A 12,751-nucleotide genomic window follows, 5' to 3' on the forward strand; every position below is an offset into this window, starting at 1 on the left:
CTAACACAGGCTGCAAAGCTCAAGGTGGACACCTAGCTAAGGTCATCAGAACTCCAGCAGCTTTCCAAACCACCATCCAGCCACAGCAGTGTGCCCTGTTGCAGGTGACCATAAGGCCCTATGAAGACTCCCCTTTACCCCATCCACCAGTGTCCAGGAGGAGCACATGCAAGTCTTCTCTTCAGCTGGGCCATTTGATTCCATTCAAATCAATGGCCGGTTGCACCAGCTGGAGCAAGGGTTCATCCTGGGCTTCCCAGGCTGATGGCAGGATGGCAAATCTGAGCTGACAGAAAGACTTTCAGATTCATTCTGTGCCGCTTTGATCTTGGAAGTTTCAGCTTGGTGTCCAGTGATGCAAAAAATAGGATACATATGAAACCAGCACTTACCACAAGAAAGGCCCCATTTTTGTTAATATTTTAATAAAAGGCTAAGCCAGCCAACAGAGATGAGGCACTTGGTGTGGCAGAGAGGTATAAGCATGGTCAAACCTTCAGAATCAGCAAGGGCATGTCCACTCACTTCTCTGACCTGCAAACCAGGTACTATGAGTGGTGCAAAAACCACAGAGCATCCCATGGCCAGAAGTGGGCAGCTTTACCCTGGCACACTCTCCTTGCTTTTTACTGCTCTTCAGTTAGCAACACATCTGCTCCCAGTGCTACTACTCACTTTTTCAGACTTTGGTGATGCTGAGCTCTGCAGGACTGGAACAGGGGGTTCCATCATGTGTAAACAGCCAAGAACAGGAACAAAAGCTACTCTGGTACAGGTACCTACAGGTGGGGTCAGTTTATAATTTCTGCAGGACACCTTGATTGTTTCATCAGAGATTTTTTCACCACTTCAGTGCTAAAGGAGCCTATAGCCCCTGTGATGTAACTTCCACCCACACTCAGCACCAATGCTCAGGTTAAGGCTGTGCATAGCTGGTAGGATGGTTCAAATTTTACACGATTGGTTGCAGACAGGGTTGTGTTTGAGATGCAACTAGAAAATGATGCCCTGTGAGCTGAGCACTGTGCCTGTGCTCTAGAATTTAGACATGCTGGCTATCCTGTCTGAGAGGACCAGCCACGAGATGCCGACAAGGCTCTCATGTTATGATCTCTTCTGCTAGCAAGGTACGCCTTCAGAGCCAACTGCCCATGGGGGAAGATGGCCAGCAGCACTGCCAGAGGGGGACGTGTTACAGGATGCTGGTTTTGAGAAAATAAGTGCTGACACACAGTATAGAGTCCTCCTTGGACACCTGCATTGTGTCACTGTAAGCATCTGCTGTCTTCCATTCCCATGTGGTACTAGAATACATTTGGCCATTTCTACAAGGAAATACCTGGATGCAGCTGGCCTGACATTTGCATTTAGCCAATATTTTTATTGTCACAATGAACGGCATGTTTACCTGCCCAGTGCCTTTGAAAAGAAGCTGGGCAAAATGCAAGTTGTCAACTTTGTTACTCCAGAGGAGGTGCTTTCAAACTGCTTCCATGTGCTCAGGATTATGTCTCTGGACTTTGTCTGTGTTCCAACATCTTGCTCATGGTCTTGGCACAGAAATAAAGAAAGAAGATCCCCAATGCTTAAAGCTCTTTGTGATTCCCAGACTCATTTCCTTCCCACCCTGGGAGAAGACATAACTGGAGGACAAAGGAAAGACCCTATTTTCTGCTGAAACCCATCCTCTCTCCTACCAACACAGAGGTGCCACCAGAACTTCTCTGCAGGAAGCACCAGGAAAGGTGAATCCTGAGAATACCAGGGAATGAAGATAGATCCCAAGTCACAAAAGCCATGATGGGTGAGCAAGGTAGACAGAGCCCAACCAGGCTCCTGCCCTGCTCTCACCATGGGGTTTCCACAGCTCCAGAAGTCACTTCTAGTGGAATTGGACTACTTCGGCCCAAGCTGTCACACCCATTTGGGGCTTTGGGCATCTCCCAGCTGCCGCAACCTTATGTACCCATACACACACACCAGCTTTAACACTGAAACCCCATGAGGAGGAATCACCTGCCTCACAGAGCAGAGCAGCCAGCAGTGGTGCCTTGCCAGACCTCCGTCAGGAGCCAAGTCTCCAAGGGTCCTGCAGGCTGCTGGAGGCCATGGAAGGTCTCCTACAGGTCAGCAGACTGACACACATACACTGAGATTCAAATCTTTTGCCTGCAGGGTTTGTTTTATTTACAAAAAACTCAGAACAGCTTGGAGCTACAGTCACAACTTGGTTGCTCACAGAAATGCACCTCCCAAAATGTAGATTGGTCTACTACAGCATTGAGAACAGATACCTGCCACGGACCAGAGGTGTCCACAATGTGGCCAGCACTCATTGCTGGGTCTGGTGCAGCTTGGCCTCTGGTTCCTATTCCTTCCAGCTGCATTCAGCCCCTGAGAGGCACATGATCCCTCCTCAGCACTGACACCTGGCCCTCAAATGCCCAACCACCCGGACTGGTCATGGCACTGCTCCACACACGGCTCCACAGCTGCTTCAGACAGCTTTTGCATCACACGTTAAAACAACATCAAGGAGGGGGGCTGAAGCACTTGGGAACCAGAAAGACACCTCCAACTTGAAGGAGCAGAGTAGCAGCAGCCAGTCTTTGCCTCCAGCCTCCCAGGGCAGAATTTCACAAGCATTGCTCCAGCCCATATGGCAAAATGCAGCCCATGAGACTGCAAGGGATGGTCTCAACCCTGCACAACCCCAAGCAATGCTCTCCTTTGATTTCAACTTCATAATATAACCTGCATAGACCAAAAATTGCCAGGAACACACTAGGCATGGAGTGAGAGAAAGAGGTCTTCTGACTGGGATGGAGGAGTGAGATACCTCCATAGGATAGCAGAGGAGAGCACGCTGTGACTCTGACAGGCGTGTGAGGGCAAAGAGCACCACAGGATTCTCTGCAGAGGAGCTGGAAGGTGGTAAAGGGAAAAGACATGAGTCTATAAACTTAGCTCAACTTGCAGAAGTCAGAATTCAACTCACCCCTCAATGAAAGCCAAGTTTCTGCAGACTCAAGAGTCTGAACTTCTAAAGAGCAAGTCACTGCCAGGCACAGCAGCAATGCAAGCTGCTTGTCCTCCTCATGGATTTTGTTCCCTCTGCTGTGGGGAAGCAGCCCATAACATAGCAGGACACCTCCAGGAGATGTGGGGCTGCTGGGCACATGGATCTCAGCCTGAGCCTAGAAGCAAACCATCAGAAGCTAGACTGGTGCTCAGTGGGATGTCACCATAGGGTCAGCGATCCCTTCAGCCACTGACAGCCCAGGGCTGCGCACCTCTGTTCCCAGGGCAGTGCCAGTGTGGCTGGGCAGGGGACAGCCCTGCAGCCACTCCCAAGGAGTCTGGGTGCTCTGCTGCCCACTGGGCTCACCATCCTTTCCCATCTCCAAACAAAGATCTCCACGTGCAGAACTTGACAGTGGAAAGGAACATCCCTGCCCAGCTCCAGGGGTTTTCTGGATGCCCACCCGGGGCAGGAGAAAAGGCTCTGCAAGAGGGCACTGCCCAGAGCCACAAAGCAGGACTGGCAAAGAGTGAGGGCAGGAGGAGAGCCCAGCACGCAAGCAGCACAAAAGACAAGGCTCTGCCCGAACTGACCCAACCCAGCTTCTCGCTGCAGCCCGATAGGCACCTCGCAGGGGTCAGTGCCAACAAGAAGTTTGTGTCCCTGCAGCCACCGCCCGGGTCTGGCACCAAGAGTACAGCGTGCCACTCGAGTAACGGGAAGTGCCAAAAGAGCTGTTAGCCACTCCCGGCATTAGCGCCGTGCGCTGGCTCCAGCCGGGCTGCCCCGATAGCAGCTCCGTCCCGCGCAGCCCTGCTCGTGCCCAGGGCGAGAGCCCTTCGCAGAGATTTCCTTACCATGTTCCCGGCCTCCTTTATTCCCCCTCACTTCCAAAGACAGCGTTTTTTCTCTTTTTCCTCCATGTGTGCGACGGGGCGTCTCCTCTCCCCTCCGACGTGAACCACCGAAGCACTTTGAGTTCTGGACTGTAATCCAAGCCCTCACCGCCCCCAGCACAGCTCCAACTAATCTAACTCATGACACTACCGGGGCTGAGCAGGGGACCTCGAAGGTTTCTCTGACAGCCAACTCCAGCGCTAGACGGCAGAGGGGCATAGCGAGAGCAGGGCGCCGCATCACCCAGCCCCGCGGAGACCGCAGCGACACGGCCAGAGGCAGGAGCGCTCCCGGGCCGCTCCTTACGGCATCGCTGCTCTCCGCGTCCCTCGCAGCGCCTGGCCCGCCGCACAGACCTGCTTAACGCAGACGAGTCGTGGCAGGGAGCTGCCTTCGCCCGGGAAGAGCTGAAAAGCTGCTAGAGGAGAATAAGGCAGGCATCCCGAGATCTCCAGCGTCTCAAAGAGGTTTCCAGCGAAATCCTCCCTCCCCGCTTTGCCTCCTCTCGGCTTGTCTTTCTCGAAGTCCAGGGTAGTTTCTCCACCCCACGAGATCCTGAGGCACCGCCGTAGGTTGAGTAAAATGCCGAAAAATACAGGGAGAGTGCTCTGCAATACTGTTTTTCTAACTTCTAGAAGGAAAACAGAGCAGTGACCGCTTCAGGCAACAGCAACAAACTGCATTGGGATCAGGCAAGAGATGTAGAGACCTCACCCCCTCCCAAAGGTGGAAGTAATTTAACACGGCTAGTTTCTCCACCCCTCCATTAATTGTTTAAGATGGCCAGGGGCCAAAATACTGCCCGAGCGGTGGGGAAGGTCACCAAACAGGCAGGCGGCAGCCTCCAGAAGTGACAACGGGAAAGGGCAGAGCCACAGAGGCGGAGAGAGAGGAGAGAGGCAGGTGCCGCGGGGCATCCCAGGATCTGCTGACACACAAAGGCTTTGTGTAACGGGAAGCAGGGCGGGAAGTGACACACAGGCAAAACCTGGGCACGAGATGCGGGGCCTGGGACTAGAAACTGCCTCCTCAGGCCGAGCAGTGCATGGTCTCAGCAGCCTCGATTGAGACTGACCCTCCACCAAGGAGTTCACCAAGTGCTGGAACTTGGTTGTCCCCACTTATGCGAGAGGTCACACAAACCAATCCATCCCCAAGAGACAGGGTGACTCAGGCAGGATGTGAGGACCTACAGCAGAAGGGAAGACATCTCCTGCATGGACAAGTAGAACATCACAGGGTACTTGCCTGCTGAAAATTGAGCAACTGCTACCAACGCCTCTGCTGCCTTGGCTCAAGGAGCAGAGTCCCACAGCCTTCCCAAACCCTGCTCCATAGGGCCAGCAGCAGATGCTCCACAGCTAGTCCAGCTCAAAACCACCTTCAGATACTCCTCTCCCAGGGAGGACTGGCAACAGTTTGCCCTAAAAGTCCTTTGCATATGATGGCCTCATCACATTTCCAGACCCAACCAGCAACCAGGAATTTGAGCAGCCCCAAAGCCAACCATTCAATCCACCAGCTGCTTGGTGTGCTGCTGCATTTCCTTGAGCCAAAGAGATGTCCTGCTGAAAGGGGCTGTGACACTGACAGTGACCAGAGCTCAGCAGCTGCCTCACTGTTCAGCACATGGCTCTCAAAAAGCCTGTGCTTTCAGAGGCTTCCCCATGGCCTCAAACAGCCTGTCACCTTCTCCCCACAGCAGCACTGCCTCTGTAGGCAGTCCGTGTCAGGTGACAGCAGTTGCTAATGCCAAACTGGGTGAAGGAGAGCATCCCTGCCACCTCGAGTATTAACAACCCAACACAGGCACAACCTAGTTATTGTCATCTGCAACAACTAATTTGAGATCTTAGATTTTGTCTGTGCGTGCAAGAGAGCCTTTCTTTCCCCCTCATATTCATATCAGGAGGATGAGGTGCCTGGCATATCTCCCCAGCAGAGCCTCTGACCACAGCTTTCAGGGTTTATACAAGGCTACATTTGCAGAGTAGCTTTGCCCTTCATCTATTCCTGCAGCATATCTCCCAGGCAATGAGCATGGCTACATTTAGCTAACCTTTGCAATATCTTCCTGCAGGTGCTTGCTGGGAGTCTCCCTAGGGATTGGCCCACTCCCAGAGAGGAGGGAGCACCAAGAGTGATGTCTCTGCGAGCACGCACATGACTGGCCATGACAAGCCTTGTGCTATCAGAAGTACCAGGTTATTTCTGTGGGAGGCACATCCCCATCACAGAATAAAAGGAGGTAGAAGAGATCCAACATGTGTCTCGTGCCCAGATGTTTTATGGAAAACCGTAGGAACAGTTTCATGTACTGTTTCCAGAACTGCAGCATTACATGTATGTTTCCTTCCAGGAGGCCATGGCTGCCCAGGGCTGACCTAAATTGCAGAATCATAGAGAAATCCTGAGCTGGGAGGGACCTAAAAGGATCAGATCCAATTCATTGTTCTGCACAGGACAACCCCAAAAATTATACCTTGAGTGGTTGCACCAGCTTCACCACTGCATATTTTTATGCAGCAAACAGGTCACTGCAATTACCTGTACTGCAATTACTGCAGACTGGTCTGCAGAGGGACCAGTCTCCAAACAGAGATCAGGATTCTCAAAAAGATCTGGCAATCAGAAGCTTGGGTAACAAGCCTGGGCACTTTGGAGCTATTCCAGTTGCAGACCAAAGCTCCTGCTCCTTCAGGAGGACTACTGCACAAGCCAGGAGCCACCTCAGCTTTGAAACAGACATGTTCTCCCCAGGCAGCACAAAGGGCAATGCAGAGCCAGGTAGGGCTGGGACATCCCCAGAGCCCATGGGGATGAAGGGGATGGAGCAGAGGACCTGCTCCCATGCTGTTACTGAACTGGTCAGGTCTCCTACACTCAGACCTTTGGCAGCAGATGCAGGGTAAGCAGCTTTTGGCTTTCCTATCTCCTTCAGGTGGCTTTCACAGGCCTGGGAGCACAAGATTGTCATCTCCTTTAGTTCTGGATTACCTGCTAAAATACTGACAAGCCACCTAATTCCAACTCTCTGATGGCCAGAAAGAGAAAAGTGACACTTTTCTCACAGAAAGAGGAAAGTGGTATAGGAGCTTGCAGCATCCCCATAAACAGATGACGAAAACACTATACAGGTACTCAGAACCTTGTTCCCATCCCATTTTCCATGACAAAAAGAAAGCTCTCCACAAGCTCTCGAGCTAACACCACTCAGAGGGATGCAGGGAAGTTGGCAGCACCATTTATAGACGCTGCCAAACACAAGAGCAGCTTAGAGCCCAATCTCACACCTCCTCCCTTTCCTACACTGCACTTAAAGCTCAGGAGCACCTTCCCCCATATGGATTTCCAGGCTGAAGAGCCTGAGTTCAGCTCACCCCCATCCCAGTCGGAGGCCGTGACGTGATTTCCTCTGCCATGGCACGGTGCTAAGGGGAACATCGCTCTGCTGTTTACTCATAGCAGGATCCTAATATAGTTTCCTTTTTTTTTTTTTTAATTACAAAGTGGCCTTTCCCTCTTCTGCATTGTAGATCCATTTCCCGCACAAGCACATGGGAGACAGCTGCAGGCAGCACTTCAGTGGGTGTTAAAAAGCCCCTCTTGACTGAGGCTGACAACAATGCCATGCTTGTTCCCAGCACAGTCTCACTCTGTCTCCTTGCAGGAGCAGCTCCTCACTCTCGTGCGAGGCCTGCGCATTTCTCAGGGTTGGTTTAATTGCTGAAGTCACTGCAAAAGGCTGCTGTCATCCGTGCTGGCAGAGAGCTGGGTGCCCCAGCTTCCCATCCAGCAGACCCAGGTCCTTTGCATGGTCTGGGGGGCAATTTTACACCAAGGGGACTGCTCTGGTACCCACCTTCAGTGGCAGCTGACTAGTGCTAAGCACAGCCTGTCCTAGAGGTGAATTACAGCAAAAGACAGCAAATGCTGACATTAGGAAGGATGGGAGCCAACCTTTTAAGGCTGTAAGGCCTCCTCAGAATTGAAAAAGAAGGAGGTAGAAGAGGGATCAGTAGAACTGTTCTGAAATTTTCAGAGGTTCTAATTTCAGACCTTCATCTCTTTCCTCTCCCTTCCTTTCTCCTTTCCTGGATCTAGTTTCTGGAATTGCAGTATTTCTCAAGTGCCTAAAGCAGTACCACAACCTGGAGCTGGGAGAGAGCACAGACAGAGGTAGGAGGCAGGGAAAGGACCTCTGCCTTTGGGTCAACACTTAGCAGAGCTCTGCTTATTTTCAGTTGTGCAAATCAGGAAATGCTCAATTCTTTTATGAATAGAATTCAGCTATGCTGGAAGCAACACAAGACAGATGTTTTAGATGCCAGATAAGGACATCTCCTGACCTAGGGGAAGTTGTGCAATATGGATGTTAGCAGGATGATTACATTACTGTGGCCAACATCTCTTAGGAAAATACCCCCATGAGCTCTATGTTAGCTTAGAGTAATCACTGGTGCAGTCCTCAGCACAGCATAGGGAACCTCCTGTGGCCACAGAAACTTCTGAGGGAATGGAGGTCCTGGGAATGGGCTGTGGTAAAGCACTACTCCAGGATATATGGCTCCTGCTAACCCGCTGATAAGTGGATTTCTCTGAATCTACTTCCAGGCATCTCATCACCAGACTGGGGTTCTCCACCAGCTCCCATGTCCACAGACATGGCAATGCAGATATCCCATGGATTAAGCTACACCCTGAGAGGAAAGGTATGTTACCATCCCACCAAGCTATCCACAATGAACCCTCACAAAATATCCTGACATGGAAGGGATCCATAAGGATCATTGTAGTCCCACTCCAACCCTATACCCCTTCAACTTAGCAGCCAACAAAATCAGGGAAAGCCACCAAGAAGTAGCATTAGACCTCACCCAGAACAAGCCTTAAAAACAGTGATAGATTTTGCTCAAAACAGGGTTTATGCAAGAAAGGCAGCAAGCGATGCAGCAAGTACAGCTGCAAGCAGCCCTTTGCACCAACTGCACTTGAGGAAAGAACTAGCTCTCTCCGCCCATTAGGGAGATAAAAACAGGTTGTATGCAGTTTAATAACATTTTAAACCTTTATTTCAGATCACAAGTAAAGCAGCTCTTGGCTTCACAAAAGCACATCTTGGTTTAACTAATTAATTTGATAATCCGCTATTTGCAATCCTCAAGAGACATTCAGCTTCTAAAGCAAGTAATTACCACTAAGTGGCAACCTCTTTGTGAGGCCCAGTCTGATTAGGGGAAAAATTTCTTAAGCCAGAAATATAATCACGGTGTGATTTCCCAGAAGGACTGAAGGAGAGACTACATAACAACAGCTGGTCACGCTCACCATCTGAAGGAACAGAAGCAACTCAATTACTAGGTCTGCAGCTACAATTCAAGATGTTGTTCAGTGCCACGTGCAACCATGGCCTGCAGTTAACCATCAGGAAGTCTTACAGGAGATATTTTGTAGGGACAGAAATCAGGAAGGTCCCAAGGGGGACTCAAATACCCATGTATGCTACAAGGGAAAAAAGGGAGAGGAAAAAACTTCAAAAAAAAAGAAAAAAAATTAATTCATATTTCAGGCTGCCTGCAGCACAGCAGCCTGTGGATGCCCCATCCCTGGAAGTGTTCAAGGCCAGGCTGGACAGGGCCTGGTCTAGTGGGTGGCATTCCTGCCTGTGGCAGGGGGCTTGGAACTCTGAGGTACCTTACAAACCAAAACATTCTATGATTCTAAGTCCAAGCTCGTAATGTGCAGTCCCACAGTGAAGCAGGGGAATATCAGCCTTATAGCCTCTGCCCAGATATCGAGGCACACCTTGATGACACACATTGTCTTCCCAGACAAGCCAGCTGGGCTCAATACATGCAGAGTACTTGATGGTTAGACTAGCTCCGGGCATCCCCAAGTGCCCAGGGTTTTGGCTCAGCTGGCATCAATCACTGCCAGAGTCCACAGAACAAAGTCCTGCTTCTGCACCCATCCAGGACACCCATCTCAGCCTGAGCAGCTTTGGGCTCCTTTAACTTTGGGCCAGGGAGGGGACACACCCCAAGCTTTATGAAGAGGCCATGCTGCACACGACTCTTGCAGAGGTTAATGCCTCTACAACAAGTATCCAGAGACTTCTCCTTGAAGTGGTGAATGCAGCCAGCACAGGTAGGAGCAGGGCTTGGATGGAAACCCGGCCTCCTGCCCAATCAGACACAATCCCAGTGCACTCACACCCTGAGGGTGTTCCCCCACTGCAGTGGAATCCCCTCTTGGGTGCTGGGTCACAGCATTCTGGTGCTTTGAGTACTAGGCAGGTGCACTGTTTGGCAGGAGAAAATATCCCAGCCCCCCACAAGAGCCTGTAGGACACAGAACCAGGCAGGGACACACCTCTGTGAATGTGGAGTCAAGAGAGCTTAAATGGTTTAAGAGGAGCTACTTGTCTGTCTCCCAGGAGTTTAGGCATTGCCTGCCTTCCCTGAGAACAAAGTGCTCTTGGCTCAGAAATCCAGCTGTGGTTTCAGGACTGCTGCTTCAGAACTCACCACAGTCTCTGAACAGAAGAACAGGTCAGCTTTTTCTGAAGAGCAGCCTAAAAGTGACCCATCGCTCTCCAGATCCCACATATTTAATGGCACAGAAGAGTCATCTGTTTACCTTCCCTCCTGGCAGTGATGTTGCATGCCATTTAGCCCCACAGCACATGTTTACTGTACTCTCCGAGACAGCACGCTCACCTCTGAGCTAGACGTGCCAGCGGGCACCCACACCCTTCCTGCCCCGGCCCCTCTCCCACAGACAAGGGAGTCATGGAACACAGGGTCACACACGACTGCAAATTCCATCCTCGGTTACAGCTGCCAGGGCCTGCTCCTCTTTCCAGTTCTGCTTGGCAGAGTAAGCGTTGTGATAACAGACAGACATCCCCCACCGCGGCTCCACACCACATGGAGCCCTCCACTTGTGTCCCTGCCCTGTACCCAGCTCACACCTGAGCAACCAGCACCCATGAGACACCTGCCCAGCCCGCACCCAGAGAAGTGGGTACATCCCTTGCAGGACGACACTGAGCACCGTTGCCAGACAAGGGCTGAGACACACTTCTGATCTGGAGACCCATCCTTTCTCTTCCCAAAACCAACCTGAATCCAACTATGCCCTGCTAGGAGGCAGGGCTGGCAGCTCGAACTAGGGGAGCAAGGACCCCTGCTCCAAACACCGGCTGCAGTCTCTGCTCCACAGTTTGCAGAGCCAGGGTCCCCTCCCAGGTCTGACCTGGGGTGACAGTCAGGGACTCTGATCCAGGAGCTTTGATCCCCTGAACTGCAATTCCCCTGGGTGCACACTCTACCAAGCTCCCGTCCAGCCCCTCCAACCCTCCCAAACCCCACACTTACAGCCAGCGTTTGCAGAGCCTCTACCCAGCAGATCCCGACAGATCTTGCAAACCATTCTCCCATGGCAGAATGTCTCCAGAGAGAAGGGAAGCTCCCACCTGCCTGCAGCTTGCTTCTCCAGAGCAGGCAAGCAGCTAAGTTAGCTCAGCACTCCCTGAGGCAGAGCAATAGCCCCAAGATGCATCTCCAGGTCCAGTCAGTGTCTTATAGAGCTGCATGGGCGTTTCCAGCTGTCATGGTGACTGTCTGTCACAGCTGGGTTGTGTTGCCCACTGAACTCAAGCAGTCCCACTGTGAGTCCTCCAGGTGCTTCTCGAAGTACCCTTAATCCGACTGGTATTTCCAACAGGGGAATGACAACCTGCTCAGGTCTGACAGTTTCCCCGGATACAGAAGAGACCTGCTTTGTCCCCCTCTAGCCTCGTCCAGCTGGTGGCAAAGGGGAAAGATCTCAGTCCTCCAGCAGCTCTCCAAGGTTTCAGGCTGATGTTCAAGTCACTCTGCAGTGGGCAAAGAGCAGCTGAGGTCAGGGTCTCCTCCCCAGGGGAGTCTAGAGCCAATTCTGCTGACTGCAGATCCAGAGCACTGAGAAGGCTCCTTATATGCCACAGGGAAGGGCTGGTTTGACAGGGATAGGAGCAGTCTGCCATGGAACATCCACAGCCGGCAATTAGAGGAGTGAACCTCAGGGAATGCCTACAGCAAGGATGCCAGGCAGGAACACGGAGCAGGTGGGACACAGGGCCCAGTGAGGAGGTGATGTGATGTGGATCATAGCTGCTGTACCAGGGGCCCTTTGTTCCCAGTGTGAGCTGGAGGCAGAGGAAGCACCAGGAAGCAGCACAGGACTGACATGCTGTGCGCCTGGTTCCAGCTGGGGTGGGCACCTCCCCTCCCTGGCACCGGGGCTGGAGAGCACCAGCAGGAAACTGATTCGATGCCATCAGCAGCAATAACAATGTGTCTCCTGAAGGAGATGAGCAGTTTCCCGTCCAGACAGGCAAGGCGGAGGGCTCCTGTCTCCTGTCAGCAATCTGTCCTCTCTCCCTCTCACTTGCCCTTCTTCCACAATGTTGCCTCTCTCTTCCTCTTCGCAGAGCGATCTCTGCTCCCAAACTGAGACAGGGTAAGGCCAGCTACAGAGCAGCCAGGGGAGGGTTTGAGGAGGCTTAGACCCCTCTGGGGTTCAAACAGGAATGTTAGACTGGGGCCATGAGCCTTGGAGGAGCGACAAGTGAGTCAAGGGCTTCCTCTCCAACACAGAAACACACATGTCCAGCTGTGTGTTCTTTGCTGGTTTTTATTTTTTTTCGTTATAGAATCATACAATGTTAAGAAGTTGGAATGGACCTTAAAGATAATTCTGTCCCAACCCCTCTTGCCACGAGCAGGGACACCTCCCACTAGAACCAGACTCGTCAAGGCTTTATCCAACCTGGCTTTCAAACAATTC

At 51.8% G+C, this 12,751-nt stretch overlaps 1 protein-coding gene across 6 annotated transcripts in view; it reads right to left on the reverse strand.

Annotated features, from left to right (window-relative positions):
• Nucleotides 1-11,447, reverse strand: part of PLEKHG4 (pleckstrin homology and RhoGEF domain containing G4) — a 93,395-nt gene extending 81,948 nt beyond the window's left edge. For 5 of the 6 annotated variants that reach the window (XM_058422037.1, XM_040075054.1, XM_040075053.1 and 2 more), the window contains exon 1: nt 11,299-11,447. In XM_058422037.1, coding sequence (XP_058278020.1) covers nt 11,299-11,361 — 63 coding nt within the window. In that variant the 5' untranslated portion in view covers nt 11,362-11,447. Of the gene's footprint in view, nt 1-3,879; nt 4,410-11,298 lie in introns of those variants that run through there. The other variant, XM_040075051.2, reaches the window with a different exon arrangement.
• Nucleotides 11,448-12,751: the final 1,304 nt, after the last annotated feature.

The sequence above is a fragment of the Hirundo rustica genome, chromosome 11 (genome assembly GCF_015227805.2).
Source record: "Hirundo rustica isolate bHirRus1 chromosome 11, bHirRus1.pri.v3, whole genome shotgun sequence".
Classification (NCBI taxonomy): domain Eukaryota; kingdom Metazoa; phylum Chordata; class Aves; order Passeriformes; family Hirundinidae; genus Hirundo; species Hirundo rustica.